General features: G+C 41.6%; 1 protein-coding gene and 1 long non-coding RNA gene across 3 annotated transcripts; both read right to left on the bottom strand.

The window, feature by feature from the left end:
- Nucleotides 1–496: 496 nt before the first annotated feature.
- LOC139830674 (uncharacterized) lies at nucleotides 497–6,395 on the bottom strand. 2 transcript variants are annotated; one of them, XR_011743743.1, is made up of 4 exons: nucleotides 4,606–6,395; nucleotides 2,544–3,822; nucleotides 2,359–2,444; nucleotides 497–2,267 (listed from the first exon to the last, which is right to left on the bottom strand). It is a non-coding gene; the product is annotated as an uncharacterized lncRNA (long non-coding RNA). The 2 variants fall into 2 exon arrangements; XR_011743742.1 differs by having other exon boundaries at nucleotides 706–2,267; nucleotides 2,544–6,395.
- An 8-nt stretch (nucleotides 6,396–6,403) lies between these two features.
- LOC127295978 (uncharacterized) lies at nucleotides 6,404–14,632 on the bottom strand. The gene is made up of 5 exons (XM_051326005.2): nucleotides 14,131–14,632; nucleotides 11,195–13,994; nucleotides 10,961–11,086; nucleotides 10,661–10,864; nucleotides 6,404–6,756 (listed from the first exon to the last, which is right to left on the bottom strand). Exons 2-4 carry the CDS (start codon nucleotides 13,884–13,886, stop codon nucleotides 10,758–10,760), a joined length of 2,925 nt encoding a protein of 974 aa, XP_051181965.1. The 5' UTR covers nucleotides 13,887–13,994; nucleotides 14,131–14,632; the 3' UTR covers nucleotides 6,404–6,756; nucleotides 10,661–10,757.
- Nucleotides 14,633–15,008: the final 376 nt, after the last annotated feature.

Below are 15,008 nucleotides of genomic sequence, written 5' to 3'. Positions count from 1 at the left end.
GTTTCTCTTCGTTCCAGTCTGATCCATCAGCATTAAGTAATTCGCTGACTCTTTGAACACTTGTATCCGACTTACGACCTAGAGGTCGTTGAGCTCCACCTCTCGGTATCCAATTACTCTCCCACACCTCCACCTGAGACCCGTCGCCGATTCTCCAGATCAGACCACATCTAAGGAGATCCCTGCCAAACAAAATACTTCTCCATGTGAACGAGCCTCTGGCTGGGCACCTTGCATGCAACAGATCAGTATTGCTGAAGTACCGAGCTCTAAGCACTCTAGCACACAAAGAGGACGGCACAGTAAGGAGGCGCCAGGCTTGTTTGGCTAACAATGCCTGGTTAAAAGATTCAAAGTCACGAAACCCCATTCCTCCTTCCTTCTTTGAGCAACACATTTTTTTGCCTGCATTATTTACACGCTTATGCATTTGACACTACATTAAAGGGCCGTGGCGAAGCACGGGCATTCTACTAGTATGCCTAGTTTATTGCTTACACAAGGAAAGAGAGTCTATGAAGTAGAAATCACTCTCACTGTGTGCATGTTTTGTTACCTCTATACTGTAGTCCCGCATAAGTGTACAAAAGAGAACTATTTTAACTAAAACAGTGTATAGTACGGAATTCTGTTTACTCACTTTAAATTGGGTATCCGTTTCCCTCCTTTTCCCGCTAGGATCGGAAATTCTGTATTATCCATATCCATATGATCGAGTCTCCTTAGGTTTCCGAAATAGTGTAATGGAAAAAAGAAGTAATTCGAATCATTGCTATTTGACTCGGACCTATTCTGAAAAAGTCGAGGTATTTCGAATTGTTTGTTGACACGGACAAAGTAAGGGAAAACTCTGAAAGAATTTTTTCTCCAGTATGAAGATCAAAATATGGATAAAACTCATACACTCTATGGACCTAGGCAAATATTTTGGTAGGAATTTCAGTTTCATGCGAAACTGCAATAGCAATGACTACCGGAAATAAAAAGTTCCAGGAGCCTAAATATGATGATAGTGTACTTAACATCAAGTTAACATGGAGAAAAATCATGTACTTTTTATCTCTCTGTCCGACGCAACAAAAGAAAACTGGTCCAATTTGACGTATATGTATGATAGCATAAAAACAATCCAAGAAGAAATATTTTGTAGGCTAAGAGAAAAGACCAGTTGGATTTTTAAGAATCACAAGATTTTATTTGGTGACAATTCAATGAATTGATCTATTTGAATATTTCGATAAACCAAATCAAGTTGGAGTCTGACTTTAAGGGTGGTTACCGAACTGGAGTCCCTTACACAGTCTAGATCCAGCATGATCAGCGGATAGTTCAGGTGTTATGAGTGATCAAGTTCCGCGTATGTTGGATCTGATCATGAATGACTAAGAAATTTTCTGATTCTGGGTAATATAAAAACTCCAATATAGTGAAATAGTATCCAGTGAAATATGTGAGAGATCCTATGGAAATCTGAGCAATAAACCCTACTATTCCCATCTGAAATATTCTATGGATTCCAATCCTCCAAAATTACTGAAATACTTTGATTCAAACAAACTGTGTACTTAACTGTTGAATCTCTAGACAAAATCTAATGCAAGCTTTGAATTGTTCTCAAGGCTTCTTAATGGCTCCAACATTAAATTTTAAATTGTAGAGCTAATTAGGGGAATGAATCATTAGATCACCTTTTCTAAAATGTATACCTAACTAACAAAATATAAATGACGAATTAATTTGTAGCTATGTTAAAAATTCTCGGAAGCTTTGACTTGGTACGTATCATTGTTGTATGAATACCTCCCTAGTTAGAAGATCATGAGGTTGAGAAATTCTACAGAATATTTCCTATTGTCTCTTAGAAAGGTAAAAATTATATTAATGGAGGGATCGAATAATTATATGGCGATGTCGTTGTACACTTCTTTATGTACCTATGCTCTAAGACTAATAATTGCAATATTCAATTTATTTCTAGTAGGCCTGAACTCAAGTGTTACCTCCTCAGTTCTATCCGGGAACTAAATTCTAATGGGATTGTACCACTGACAATGCTATCGTGTGCAAGGAGGAAGCCATTAGCAGGATGATACACACTATATGCTATGGCTTCTACATTTTTAATAATAATACAATTTGATGAATAGTGGAATTGGCATAAGAGCATACCTGTCCATTGTAATTGATAGCGCGAGAATCCTGCACTTTGGCGAGCTGAATAACACACTAATAATGATTCTGGTTTCGCCATTCCAAACAACAATCACCTAATATAGAGAAAAATGTAAACCATGATATGAAATGACATTGTAATAGGTGTACAATTATCTAAATGTACCCATAGATTTAAAAAACTACCTTTTACACAATGGCATGTTTAAAGAGATAGGTACAAACGTTATCCAGCTTCATAAAATTGGGAAACAAATGATAGGTTCTTTATTCTGCAATAGGCAGCAAGAAAATGATACACCTAAGGGAAATATATCAAAAAGAACATTTAGTCAATGACACCTTATAGCAGTGAGGACGCCTTTAATCACCTCAAAATTCCCTCATCGGGCATGTCCCTGAAGAATAAACCTGCAGAAAAAGCATTCTTGTGAACAACTGAGAGAGCTTGCGAGCCTGCTGTCCCACCAGCGAGAGCAAGATAGCACTGAATTGGTGCCTGCATTGGCTTAGCTTTTTAAAAGAGCACACACATCCAAATAGAAGATCCAGTCTAACAGCATATTGGTAGAACAGGTTAAAAAAAATTGAACATAATCTCCCTGACTAAGACCACTGACATAATTTACGACCCCAATGCTATGCAAAAATTAGAGAGAACTTAGAGCACTTCAAAAGCAATTAAGATTAATTCCTCTAATTTGAGTGCTTCATGAGCATAATCTGAATCCTGGAACATCAGAAAATCTTACATCATGAATTAGAAGTGCAATATTTCAAAGAGAGAGACATATTGTACTTAATTATGTTGCTGATGCGACTGACATAGAGCTTTGTTGCCTCTTGCGTTGCCTGCATCCATCCCAGGACATGGCGTCTAAATACTGCATCCATCCCAGGACATGGCGTCTAAATAAGAGACTGATGCGGTCTCTGCACCCAATCGTGTATCACCCCAGATGTCAATCAAAGATCATGCCGCCGGCGCGACGGCGGAGGAGCCAAACCAGAACGTGAGTTGGCTGAACTGGGACGCCTCCCACAGCCACAGACAGCCAGTCTACCCCAGCTGGAGCGCGGAGGAAGAGGACCCTTTCAGCGTCCATCTAGAGGGAGCGAACACACCCAGACAGGGGCACGATCTGCAAAAAATTAACACATGGAAGGAACAATTAAGAGAAGGAAAAAATCAAAAGGAAACGACAGAAGTCTAAGCTAGGATATCATCCTTTCTCTTCCCTTGGCATAGAGTCGCACACGCCGTTTGCCATCCTCCTAATCGTCAGATGATGGAAAATGATTTCACAGGGGGCAGGGGATGGTGGGGCTAGAGCTCCGCGGTGAAGCTGTTGTCTCCTCTCCAGAGGATCCTCTCCATCACCGCCTGGCTAGCGATGTAGAGACTCATGTGGCTTGCCTTGAGTGTTCAGGCCGGATGGACTCATCGATGGCGTGCTTGATGTGTTCTTGCTCCTCCTGTGTCCATGGCCTACTCTTGTATCTCATGGTACACTTGTTCATTGTCTCCAATGACAGAGAAGATGTCCTCGTCAGGCACAACTGATTTGGGTGCTCTCCATGATAACCGTGCTTCTAGTTTTCCATTGATCGTTCAAAGCGATCCAAAGTACCTTTTCTGATCTTGTGGCCCTATCATCAAATTTCATTCAAAGAAATCATTAAATTGGTAGAAAGCAAATTAAAATAAGTTGAATATATGAGCAAGGAAATTCTTAGTAAAAGTATCTATTGTTCGCAAAACGTGCATATTTCAAAACACATCTAGGCCTATCCAGCAACTATGTCCGTTTATCATAGCCGTGTCGTTGCAAACATAGTTTCGGGATACATACATATAATCATGAAATACATCCTATCCGCTAAGAGTAGTGTAGCTCTGCATCATCACCAAACCAGAGAAGAAATGACAGCGAAGAACCCAAATTAAGCGTGTGGATCACAAATGGGGCTCCCTACAGTTTATATGACAAATTGGTTGAATTAGTTGTTTCTATATCCCTACATATTGTGTGTACTAAAATTACAGAAGACAATTGGCTAGTTTATTGTGTAGCACTCAAAGAAGACTATTGCAAATTTGTAACAGCGGAAGAGAACATTGGCTAGTTTATAGTGTAGCACTCAAAGAAGACTATTGCCAATCTGTAACAGTGGAAGAGAACATTGGCTAGTTTATTGTGTAGCACTCAAAGAAGACTATTGCTAATTTGTTTTGCTGAACAATGCCAACAAATGGTAGCATGGCAGAGTGTCAGGATGTCCAATCAGAGCTAGCACAGCTAAAATGGCAAAACTTTCAATGAACTACTAAAATAAGGCATCTTCGTTACTTAATATCGAATGTGCAAGGGAACCTAAAAGCGTGCATCATATTCATGTAGAATACATAGCTGATGAGAAAAAAGAACTTACTGTTTTTCGTCTTCATGCTTCCTGAACCTAGAGGGAAAAACCACTATCCAAAGTAAATGCAGGCTTTCGGGGTTTGAGGTCACAAGTGTCTACTTGACTTGAATGTTTGCCACCACAAGAGTGGATGTCATGCATATATGAACTATTCTCAGAAAATGCTATCTAGAAAGCACAAGTAAATAACTTTTAACATGTGTCAAGGAAGAATAAAAAGATCAGTAACAAACCACATGAGAAATTGAGTTTACATCCCTGGAAAAAATGGATATAACTCTACGACATGCATTCGAAAATGAGAGATCGATTACAAATTCCTAGATCACAACATGAGTATGCATTTAGGTATATCCATAGCAATGCAATTTAACTCAGCGAATACAATGTGCACCAGAAAATAAAGGTTTATACACATCCAGCAGCATGCCTAATTATTGATTGACAGGCAAACTAAAAAATACTAAATAAAATATTCTCACAGATAATGATAAGGGATATTATATGAATGATGATAAGGGATCTTATGATATTGCTGTAACATGATAAGAAAATGGGCAATTAATATTGAGGAGCAACAAGTATCCCGCATGATCACAATGCACATATTTTCATTCAACTACCTGCAAAAAAAACTGCATTACACATCTGAGGATAGATCATGCGATGAATAACTCAATTGGTAAATAACTTTGGACATATATATTATTGCTGCAATAGAAAAGTAAAGTATTTGCTACAAATGCAAACAAGATTCATACTCATTTTGAAACTATATCTGATAAGCAATGCCAAGTAAAAAAATTATGGCCAGGACTGGCAACATTGGTTATGAATTTAATGAGGAATGCAGCATGCACGTTTATTGTATAAATAGAGGGTCAACCGAGGCCGGACTTCCTCACTTGCAAACTGGATCCTATAAGCAAAACAACAGAAAGCAGATCTCAGTTTCTTCACTGCCTGATTATATCGTCCGCTTGAACTTCAGTAAAAAATGGTGTGCTGCTTATCTAGTAATCATGAACAGACCATCCATAGATAGAAAACCGGAAGTTATGGAGCATTTAGACCTCACTTCAGTTTTTGAACACACAAACTGCATCCTGGATACATATTATTTATGCGCGCCATGTCTAAAATCTTCAAACAAACAGTAGAAACTCCCCTTAATCTATTTGGGCTGCCAAATCAGTAGAAACTCTATTAAGTATCACTACATGGACCTGCATTCTGATCTATTTAAAAATTATGGTAAAAGGTGTACAAAAGAGTAAGGTTCCAATACGAAAAATAGAGAGGATATTTAGAGGGTTTTTCCGAGGATTTTCCAAATACAATTTTAAGTAGTGCAATATGTGCCATAAGATTGTAGAGAAGGGGAAACCAATCACAAATTCACAACATATGAAAAGTGCTGTCGCTTGATTTTTTTTCTCCACATAGCACAAGAAAATGCTCATAGTGCTAAAAAGAATCTTTCCACATCAAGTAACTTTAAAAAAAAATGCACAGCCGTTCATGAAAAATGCTCTGCATGCATTATAAATTATTGCCTTACCAAGTAGTCAACAAACACATAAATTACAATTATTTGTAACTGAGAGGAAAAAAAACCTTGATCCTTTCTATAGATAGGTAATGCCCTTTACCTCGGGACAAAAAGACTGAAGCCCCCAGAATATCATATATATTGTAGTAAAGTTCAAAGTATGTTCAGTTCAGGTCTGCCCTGCCCCACGTTTAAGATAGTAAGATTGAAAATGTAGAGGAGAAATAGCAATCTGAAAGGTGAAAGCCACGTTTAAGATTTTTTTTTCGAAATGGGGTATCCCAGCCTCTGCATCAATTGATGCATGCGGCTTTCTTTATTAAAACGAATCCGGTTATTACAAGTAGCAAAATAAAAAAACTCAAAACTTATTACAGCTCATGGATCACCCAAAGTTGCTACAAAAACAAGCCATCTAAAAACCACTAGCATGAAACGCCTTTGCATCATCATGTTAGTCTTCGATCAGCACGCCAACCGCACCGGCTGTAAAAATCCCGTGCTACCGTTGCCAGTCGGTTGCACCCAATATCCATGGCAAGGCGCTCCTCCTCTGGGCGCAGATAGGACCACATATGGATCCAATGGGTAGCCAAAGGAATAACCTGCAGAAATGATGGAAAGTTTTTTTTGTCAAAAATGCAATTATTACGTACGTTCCATATTGCCCAAAGCAAGGCACATACTCCAACTCTAATGTGAGCTTTACTCTTTTTGTCTACCCCATTTAGCCATTTTCCAAACAAATTAGTTATATTCAATGGCGGAGGTATATTGAAAGTCATGTACACTATCTTCCAGATCAACTTAGTAAAAGGACAAGATATAAAAAGATGATGTATTGTCTCTTCTTGATCACAAAAACAACATTTGGTAGAACCATTCCAATTTCGTTTGACCAAATTATCTTTCGTAAGAATCACTTTCTTGTGGAGGAACCACATAAAAATCTTTATTTTTAGTGGCACCTTCAACTTCCAGATATGTTTCTTGAGGGAAATTGTATGTCCAGAGAGGAGATCATTGTACATGGACTTGACCGAAAAAACACCAGAAGCCGTTAAGTTCCATTTGAATCTATCCTCACTATCATTTAACTGTACCATAATAAGCCTGTGTAATAGATGTGTCCATCTTTCCCATTTGTTGTCATTTAAAGTCCTCCTAAAACTAATATTAAGAGGATTCGTCGCAAGCACATTTTCAACCGTGACATTTTTATGATTTACAATATTATAAAGTGATGGGTATTCTTCCGCCAAAGATTTATGACCTAACCAAATGTCCTCCCAGAATCTGGTGTTCATCCCATTACCAACCACAAAAGAACCCCGAGATAAAAACTCCTCCTTTACTTTCATTAAGCCCTTCCAAAAAGGCGAGTCACTTGGTTTTGCTGAAACTTGTGACAAAGTTTTAGAATGCAGGTATTTCTTAGTGAGCAGCTCTTGCCAAATTCCCTCCTCATTAAAAAGTTTGTAAAGCCACTTGCTGAGCAAACTCTTATTTTTTAAATCTAGAACCTCTACTCCCAAACCGCCCTGGTCCCTGGGTCTACATATAATATTCCATTTCGTTAGCCTGTATTTTTTCTTGTGACCATCACTTTGCCAAAAGAACCGGGACCTAAAAAAATCTAGCCTTTTCCGAACTCCTTTCGGAATCTCGAGAAAAGAAAGCATAAACATTGGCAGACTAGTTAAAACCGAGTTAATCAGAACCAACCTATCGCCATATGACAAAAGTTTCCCAATCCAACTACTTAATTTTGTCTCAAACCTGTCCTCCACCGGTTTCCATTCACCGTTTCTCAATTTGCGGAAATGGATAGGAATCCCTAGATATCTAAAAGGAAGTGAACCTATGTCACAACCAAAAAGAGATTTATAATCATCCTCCCTCTGTTTGGCCTTACCAAAACAAAAAAGTTCACTTTTATGGAAGTTTATCTTTAGGCCTGACAATTGTTCAAAGATACATAACACTAACTTCATGTTAAGTGCCTTTTCAAGATCATGTTGCATAAATAATATGGTATCGTCAGCATATTGAAGAATAGACAAGCCCCCGTCAACTAAATGTGGAATAAGACCCTCCACTTGGCCATCTTCTTTTGCCCTCGCAATCAGAATAGCAAGCATATCCGCTACGATGTTAAATAAAATTGGTGACATTGGATCCCCTTGACGCAATCCTTTTTTAGTTTGGAAATAATGACCTATGTCATTATTTACCCGGATCCCCACACTACCCTTCTCTATAAATTTTTGTATCCAGGTACACCATTTAGGATCAAATCCTTTCATTCGCAGCGCTTGTTGCAAGAAAGACCAATTTACCTTGTCATATGCCTTTTCAAAATCTATTTTAAACAAAACACCATCCAAATTTTTCTTATGAAGTTCATGTATGGTTTCATGTAGAATAACTACTCCCTCTAGAATATGTCTGCCAGGCATGAAAGCACTTTGGGTTGGTTGTATAACTTTTTCAGCTATTGTGGATACTCGATTCGTCCCTACTTTGGTGAAGATTTTGAAACAAACATTTAACAGACAAATGGGACGGTACTGCTGTATTTGAATAGCATTTTCTTTTTTAGGTAAAAGAATTATGGTCCCATAATTCAAGTGAAACAGGGGTAGCTCACCTCTGTGAAAACACTCAAACATAGCCATTAAATCATCTTTTAGAAAGTCCCAACATGCTTGATAAAACTCCGCCGGAAATCCATCTGGTCCCGGGGCCTTGTTTTTCTCCATTTGTGTCACTGCTTTTTTAACCTCATCCTCTGTAAAATTCGCAATCAAAATTTCATTTTCGTCGTTCGAGATTTGTTTGATGTCATGATTTACTGTTTCAACCAGAGTACAAGAACTCGGTTGTGGTGGTCCAAACAGATTCTTGTAATAATCAGATATATATGTCTTCAAATTTTCCTGACCCATAATGGTTCCTTCATCTTGCTCTAACTGGTAAATCTTCTTTCTACGATGTTTACCATTTGCAATTAAGTGAAAATATTTAGTATTATCCCCGCCTTCTTGGATATGTTTAACTTTAGCTCTCTGTAGCCACTTAGACTCCTCATCGCGGCGTAACTTAGCTAGATCATCGTTAGCCTTGCGCAAAACGGATCTCTCCTCCTCGTCTAGCGGAACTGTCTCCGCTTTACAATCAAGGATATCAATAATGTGTGATAATCTATCTCTTTCGGCTTTGTAAACCCCACTTAAATTTCGTGCCCATCCCCGGAGAAATTGCCTAAGATGTCTTATCTTATTTTGCCATTTCTCCATAGCATTATTCCCACTTGAAATAGACGTCCATTCACGTTTGACTATGTCTAAGAAACCATCCTTTTTGAACCAGGAAAGTTCAAAGGAGAACGTAGATCTATTGCCGCTAAAAGCTTGTTCCCCCGTATCTAGAATTAGCGGAGTATGATCCGACCCAGACCGTGTTAGAGCCCTAACTGTCACCAAAGGGAATTTCTGCTCCCATTCGATACTAGATAAAATTCTATCTAGTTTTTCATAAGTAGGAGATTCTCTGCGATTAGCCCAAGTAAATTGGCGTCCAGAGAGGGCTATCTCTCTGAGATCCAAACTTTCAATTATCGCATTAAAAATGAAAGGCCAACGCTCATTAAAATTATTCTTATTCTTGTCTTCCTTTCGCCTGATGATATTAAAATCACCTCCAACAATCATAGGCAAAGGTTCGTCTTCGCAGATCCTGACTAATTCAGCTAGAAAATCAGGCTTATGCTCATCTTGAGCAGCCCCATAAACCGCGACCAAAACCCATTTAAAATTATCGTGTTTAGAAGTAACATAGAATTTGACACACCTTTCTCCGGTCACTATGTTTTGGACTGAAATTGTATCAGCGTTGATACCCACTAAGATACCACCTGATCTCCCATTTGGAGGAACACAATACCATTGGAAGTCTAACCCTCCAGAAATATGATTCAAAAACGGTGCAGAAAAATTGTCCCTTCCAGATTCCGAGATAGCAAAAAAGTCTAGTTTAAAATCCCTAATTGTCTCACTAACAAAAATATGCTTCGCTGAATCTCTAAACCCACCACTATTCCAAAACGCACCTTTCATTTTATGTATGAATCAAACTACTTCTTGCTCAGCCTAGTACTTCTACGTACCATTTTTGGCGCTACTTTCTGTTTTCGTTTGTACACCCTGGTCACTTTGGGTTTAACAAAAGTAAAAGTATCCTCCTCTTCGACATGGTGTTCCTCTCCTATTAAATCAAGTGACAAATCAGAAGCGTGACTAAGGATAGCATGCTGATCCTCCTCATCACTAATTTCTTTCAGATTTTTGGCTAACATAACTAGGGTCCTCGTATTATCTGTTTCCTTCAAAAAATTTATCGAGTTCTCAATTTGCCGAGGTGACTTTCCTAACGAAACACCCAACTTCTCTGCCCGAGATATAACAGTATCATTTGATAAAGAGGCAAGCGAAAATTTGGAATAAGTACCTGAACCAGAAACCTCATTTTTTGCTTGGGTTAATTTCTGAGCACGCTCCATCTGCGGAACATCAGCATTTGGTTGAGAACGAATTCTTGCACTCGATCAGATTGCCATCTCCTTCTCTGAAATACCACCAAAAGCAACAATTTCCTCCCTGGAATATCGCCCTCCAAGGTAAACTCCTGTACCCGCGGCGTTAACATTTGTTCCTGTAAACTCATGTATATTACTGTTGGATATTGTAGAAAATTCCGAAACTGGTAGGATAGGATTATGTTGTTCTTTTAAAGAATTATCAAACATACCGCCATTAAGCATAACACTAGTATACTTTGGAGACATAACCGGGGATGAAAAAGTATTCCCCACCAACCCATCTTCATGAGCACCCTTTTGTGCCATAGTAGAAACCAAGGTTGGTTCGAGATTTTCTGAAAAGGAAGAGGTTACATTGGTACCAGGGGATAAAAAGTAAGAACTCGAAACAAAATCTATCAAAACCGGGGACTCTTGCCCCTGTAAATTATAACCACCCATACCTTTATTGCAAGCACGTACACTACTATCGGACGCCCCAATCACCTTCCCTGAGGCATCCAAATGAGGATGAACCACCCCCCGGCCTCCCAGGCCATGAGCATCCAAGACAAGACCCGGAAACTTCTCAGTTGTATCCTCCATAGTTTTATCATCAATGGAGGCAGCAACAGCCGACTGTTCTGTGGCAGAGAAAACCTCTGTTTTCCCTGTCACGGTAGGAACTCCCAGTGGCTCCCCAACCGAAACATCGACATCCGATATTAGGCGAGGTAGCGGAGACGGGAGATCATCATCATCTTCAGAACTGCAATCGCCCCAGAGACGACGAGGTGCAACTTTCTTTCCTTGCGACCAAAACCCCACTTCAGAGTGAACTGGACTCGGACATGTTATAGAACCCACTTTTAAATTTGGCATCGAATACGCCTGAGTCTGATTATTTGAATTAGTACTCGGTTTTGATGAATTAGAAACAAATGGGTTCTTTGGCTGTCCGGGCGCGGGAGGTGAATTAGGAGGCTTATCTTGTTTTGGCAAATCATCATCCTTGCCATCTGACTCCTTGGGTTCATCCTCCGGACTGGCCTCCTGCATATCCACATCTAATTTTCCTTTACCTTTTTGTTCTTCAACTTTAAAAATCAGACCATACCCCTTCCCATCATATGTATGATCAATTGTGGTGGTTGGAATGAACTCAGCTCTAGTAACTTCAACCAACATACGGGCCTCAGAATGGGTTCTGGTAAAAGCCATGTCAACTTCTTTTGTTTTACCAATCAATGATCCGACACCAAAAAGGGACAAGTAATCGCATCTCTCCTTGTAACAACACCCTTGGACTCTCACCCAAACTTGGGTAAGGAAAAAAGGATCAAGATCAGCCGCAGACCATTCTTCAAAGACTAAAAACATGGTTGTTCCAGGAACCGGCACATTTATGATTTTTGTCATCCTTGCCATATCAGCTTTAGATGGAAAAGTGACTTTAAAAGCACCATCATCAGTATTCACTAGATCCCACTGATGATTACCCGGAATTATCCACTCTAGTTCTTTCACTATTTCTTGTGCAGACAGAACTCCACCAGAGACCGAAATCTTTCCAACCTTGCCACTATCATGTCTAAAAGTCACCTCTGATGAAGCTGGAATTTCATGAAACATGAGCTCATTTCGACTTACCCCATAAGTAATAGCAACAGGCTTTGGCATGGCATGAAGTGGACAGTTGATCGAATCATGGGATGTCTTCTCACAGTATAAGCATAAAATAGCAGTACAGGATTCAGCTAGATGACCATTCTCCCCACATCTCAAACATAGCCTCTTGTCAATTTTTTTCTGAGCACGCGCCGACAAGCTCTCAACCGAGGACGTTTCCATATTCTGAACAGACATGGATGCATCACCACCTTCCCTGATAGAAGCGACATAGGCATCACCCTTGGTTTGAGCCTGAGTCGTTGCATCTGTTCTAAAATTTTCTGCTGTATTGAACACTCTCTGGTATCTATTATTGTTATAACCATTGAATCTCCCATTGCCCCCTCTATAATTGTTATAGCGAGCCCTATTACCAGCATAAAAAGGACGGTAAGGGCGTTGTCTGTAATTACCTCTGTCCATTGATCCATAGCCATTGCCATAGCCATTATTTCCTTCGAAATATCCTGATTCATATGCATCAAAACCTTGCCCCCTAAAACCCTCGTCATGTTCAGCACCGTTTCCACTCTGACTTGAACTGAAACCCTGTCCAGAACTGTTCACTGGCCGCTGCGGGCGTCGCGACTGCTGATCGCCATGCCCTAGAAAGCCATTGTTCTGAAGATCCCCAACAGCCACAGCACCTCCATCCACACGCCCACCAAAGCCTCCATCCCCACGGCCATCTGGACGCACGGGAGTACGGCCGGGGAGTACATGTTGACGGAGAGGAGGATTAGACCTCGGCGCGCCAGAGTTCGGAGGCGGCTCACGTGACGCCATCTTCCCAGCAGCCCTAGCCGCCAGAGGACGAGAAGAGGCAGCAAACACAGGGGTACAACGAGGAACTGGCGCTGGCAGCCCTTGTTGTAAGTTAACTCGTCTTGCAGGCCCAAACTGTGGGCTATTTCGTGTGATCCAAGAAGAAACTGGGTGTTTAGCCCTTTGGCCCGTTGACCCACGATTTTGAAAACGTCGAGATCTGGATCGGCTCAACGGCAAGCCGTCACGCCTCCCCGGTGATCGCCGGCGTTCTAAGCCAGGCCTATGATCACTCCTGTCAGCACAAGCACGGCGAAAAACTTTCTTCCGTTCCACTCTAGTCCATTCAGTAGCGTTAAAGTCCTGAAGGAAGAACACTGTCGGCTCTAGGACAGGAAATTTTAGAACGGTCGCCGGCGGCGAGCCATTAAGCTTTGGTCGCGCAAAACCCGACGAACAGGAAGAACCAAGATCAAGTTTAACTGCCAAATCCAAGGCTGCACGCCTCTGCATGATCCGATTGTTGAGCCTCTTGACATACCTTGATGAAAGCTTGAGAACCCTCTCCGAAGGCGATCTCAGAAAGTCTCCCGGCGAGGTGGAACGAGGGGAAGAGGCTAGATCGGCATCGTCATCTTCCCCAGAGTCCAAACTCCAGAACCTACCAGTGAGAATCGGCAAGGCCGCCGCCGTGGCGTCGCCCGCCCCGGAGTCGCCCATCCAGAACCTACCAACTTGGGTAGTGAGTTATGCCGCAACTTGGGGTCACACCTGAAAGAGGAGAAGCATGGCCTTGACCACTTTGCAGATCTGACGGATGTATCAGATCTGACGGATGAAAGCCACGTTTAAGATACTAAGATTGAAAATGTAGAGGAGAAATAGCAATTTGAAAATCAACTGACGGATGTATCTGAGCTGACCGGATTCCAGGGAGAGTATGGAGCAGGTGATGGAGCAGAACCTGATTTCGGAGCGGGTTGAGCTCCAGCGTTTGTTGGTAGAGGCGCACCAAGATCCGGAGCACAGACGCGCACCAACGCTGTAGGGAGCAGGCTGCGGCCTTGTGGCGTGCCATCCTCGTCCTCCTTACTCAGCTGTTCGAGGTGGTGTCGGTGCGCCGATGGCCAGAGGTGCTGCTGGTGAGGCAGCCACCATGGCCGGCCTATGGAACTCGGCAAGATGGGCCTCCTCCCTATGTTCTGCGCCCACGGAGGTCCACAACGGTGAGGAGAAGAGCAGAGGGATGCCGTCTCCAGAGCACGCGCCGTGAGAAAGCCCATGGAGGACGTCCTCGGAAGAAGCACGGGGCGCGAGCGGGCCAGGCGAGGAGGAGATCGGGGCATGGGGACCCTCATAGTGGCCTCGTGTTAGTGGGGAGCTGCAGGGGCGGCACCGTGGCGGCATGGGCGACGCCGTGGCGGCGCACGTGCGGGGAAGGTCGGGGGCGGCAGCAAAGAAGAGAAATCGAGAGTGGAGGGGAAAATCCAGAGAGAAGTTACATGTACGGGGTAAATGATAGTCGTAGCACCGCTTTGACCGCCTAGCTTCTTCGTGGCTATGGCCACACGGCCAAGGTACCAAAACGCTGTACTAATAGACGATGGAATTGCAGCATCGAAACGTACACAAAAAAGAGAGTGCAGAAATCAGACCACAAAAGCACACACGTGTTAAACCACTGTCAATCCAAAAATCAATTCAGAATTAGGAGAAAAATGATGTGTGTGTGTGTCATAGACATGGAGAAATCCTCTCTCCGTGAGCACATCAATGTTTCATCTTTGAATTTCTGCGCTGGCAGAACAAAGAACTCACTATAGTGAGCGCATACGATGCGGA

This window comes from Lolium perenne, chromosome 4, assembly GCF_019359855.2.
Source record: "Lolium perenne isolate Kyuss_39 chromosome 4, Kyuss_2.0, whole genome shotgun sequence".
NCBI classification, from domain to species: Eukaryota; Viridiplantae; Streptophyta; class Magnoliopsida; order Poales; family Poaceae; genus Lolium; species Lolium perenne.
The sequence above is the reverse complement of the archived record's forward strand: the minus strand, read 5'-3'. Positions and strand labels throughout refer to the sequence as shown.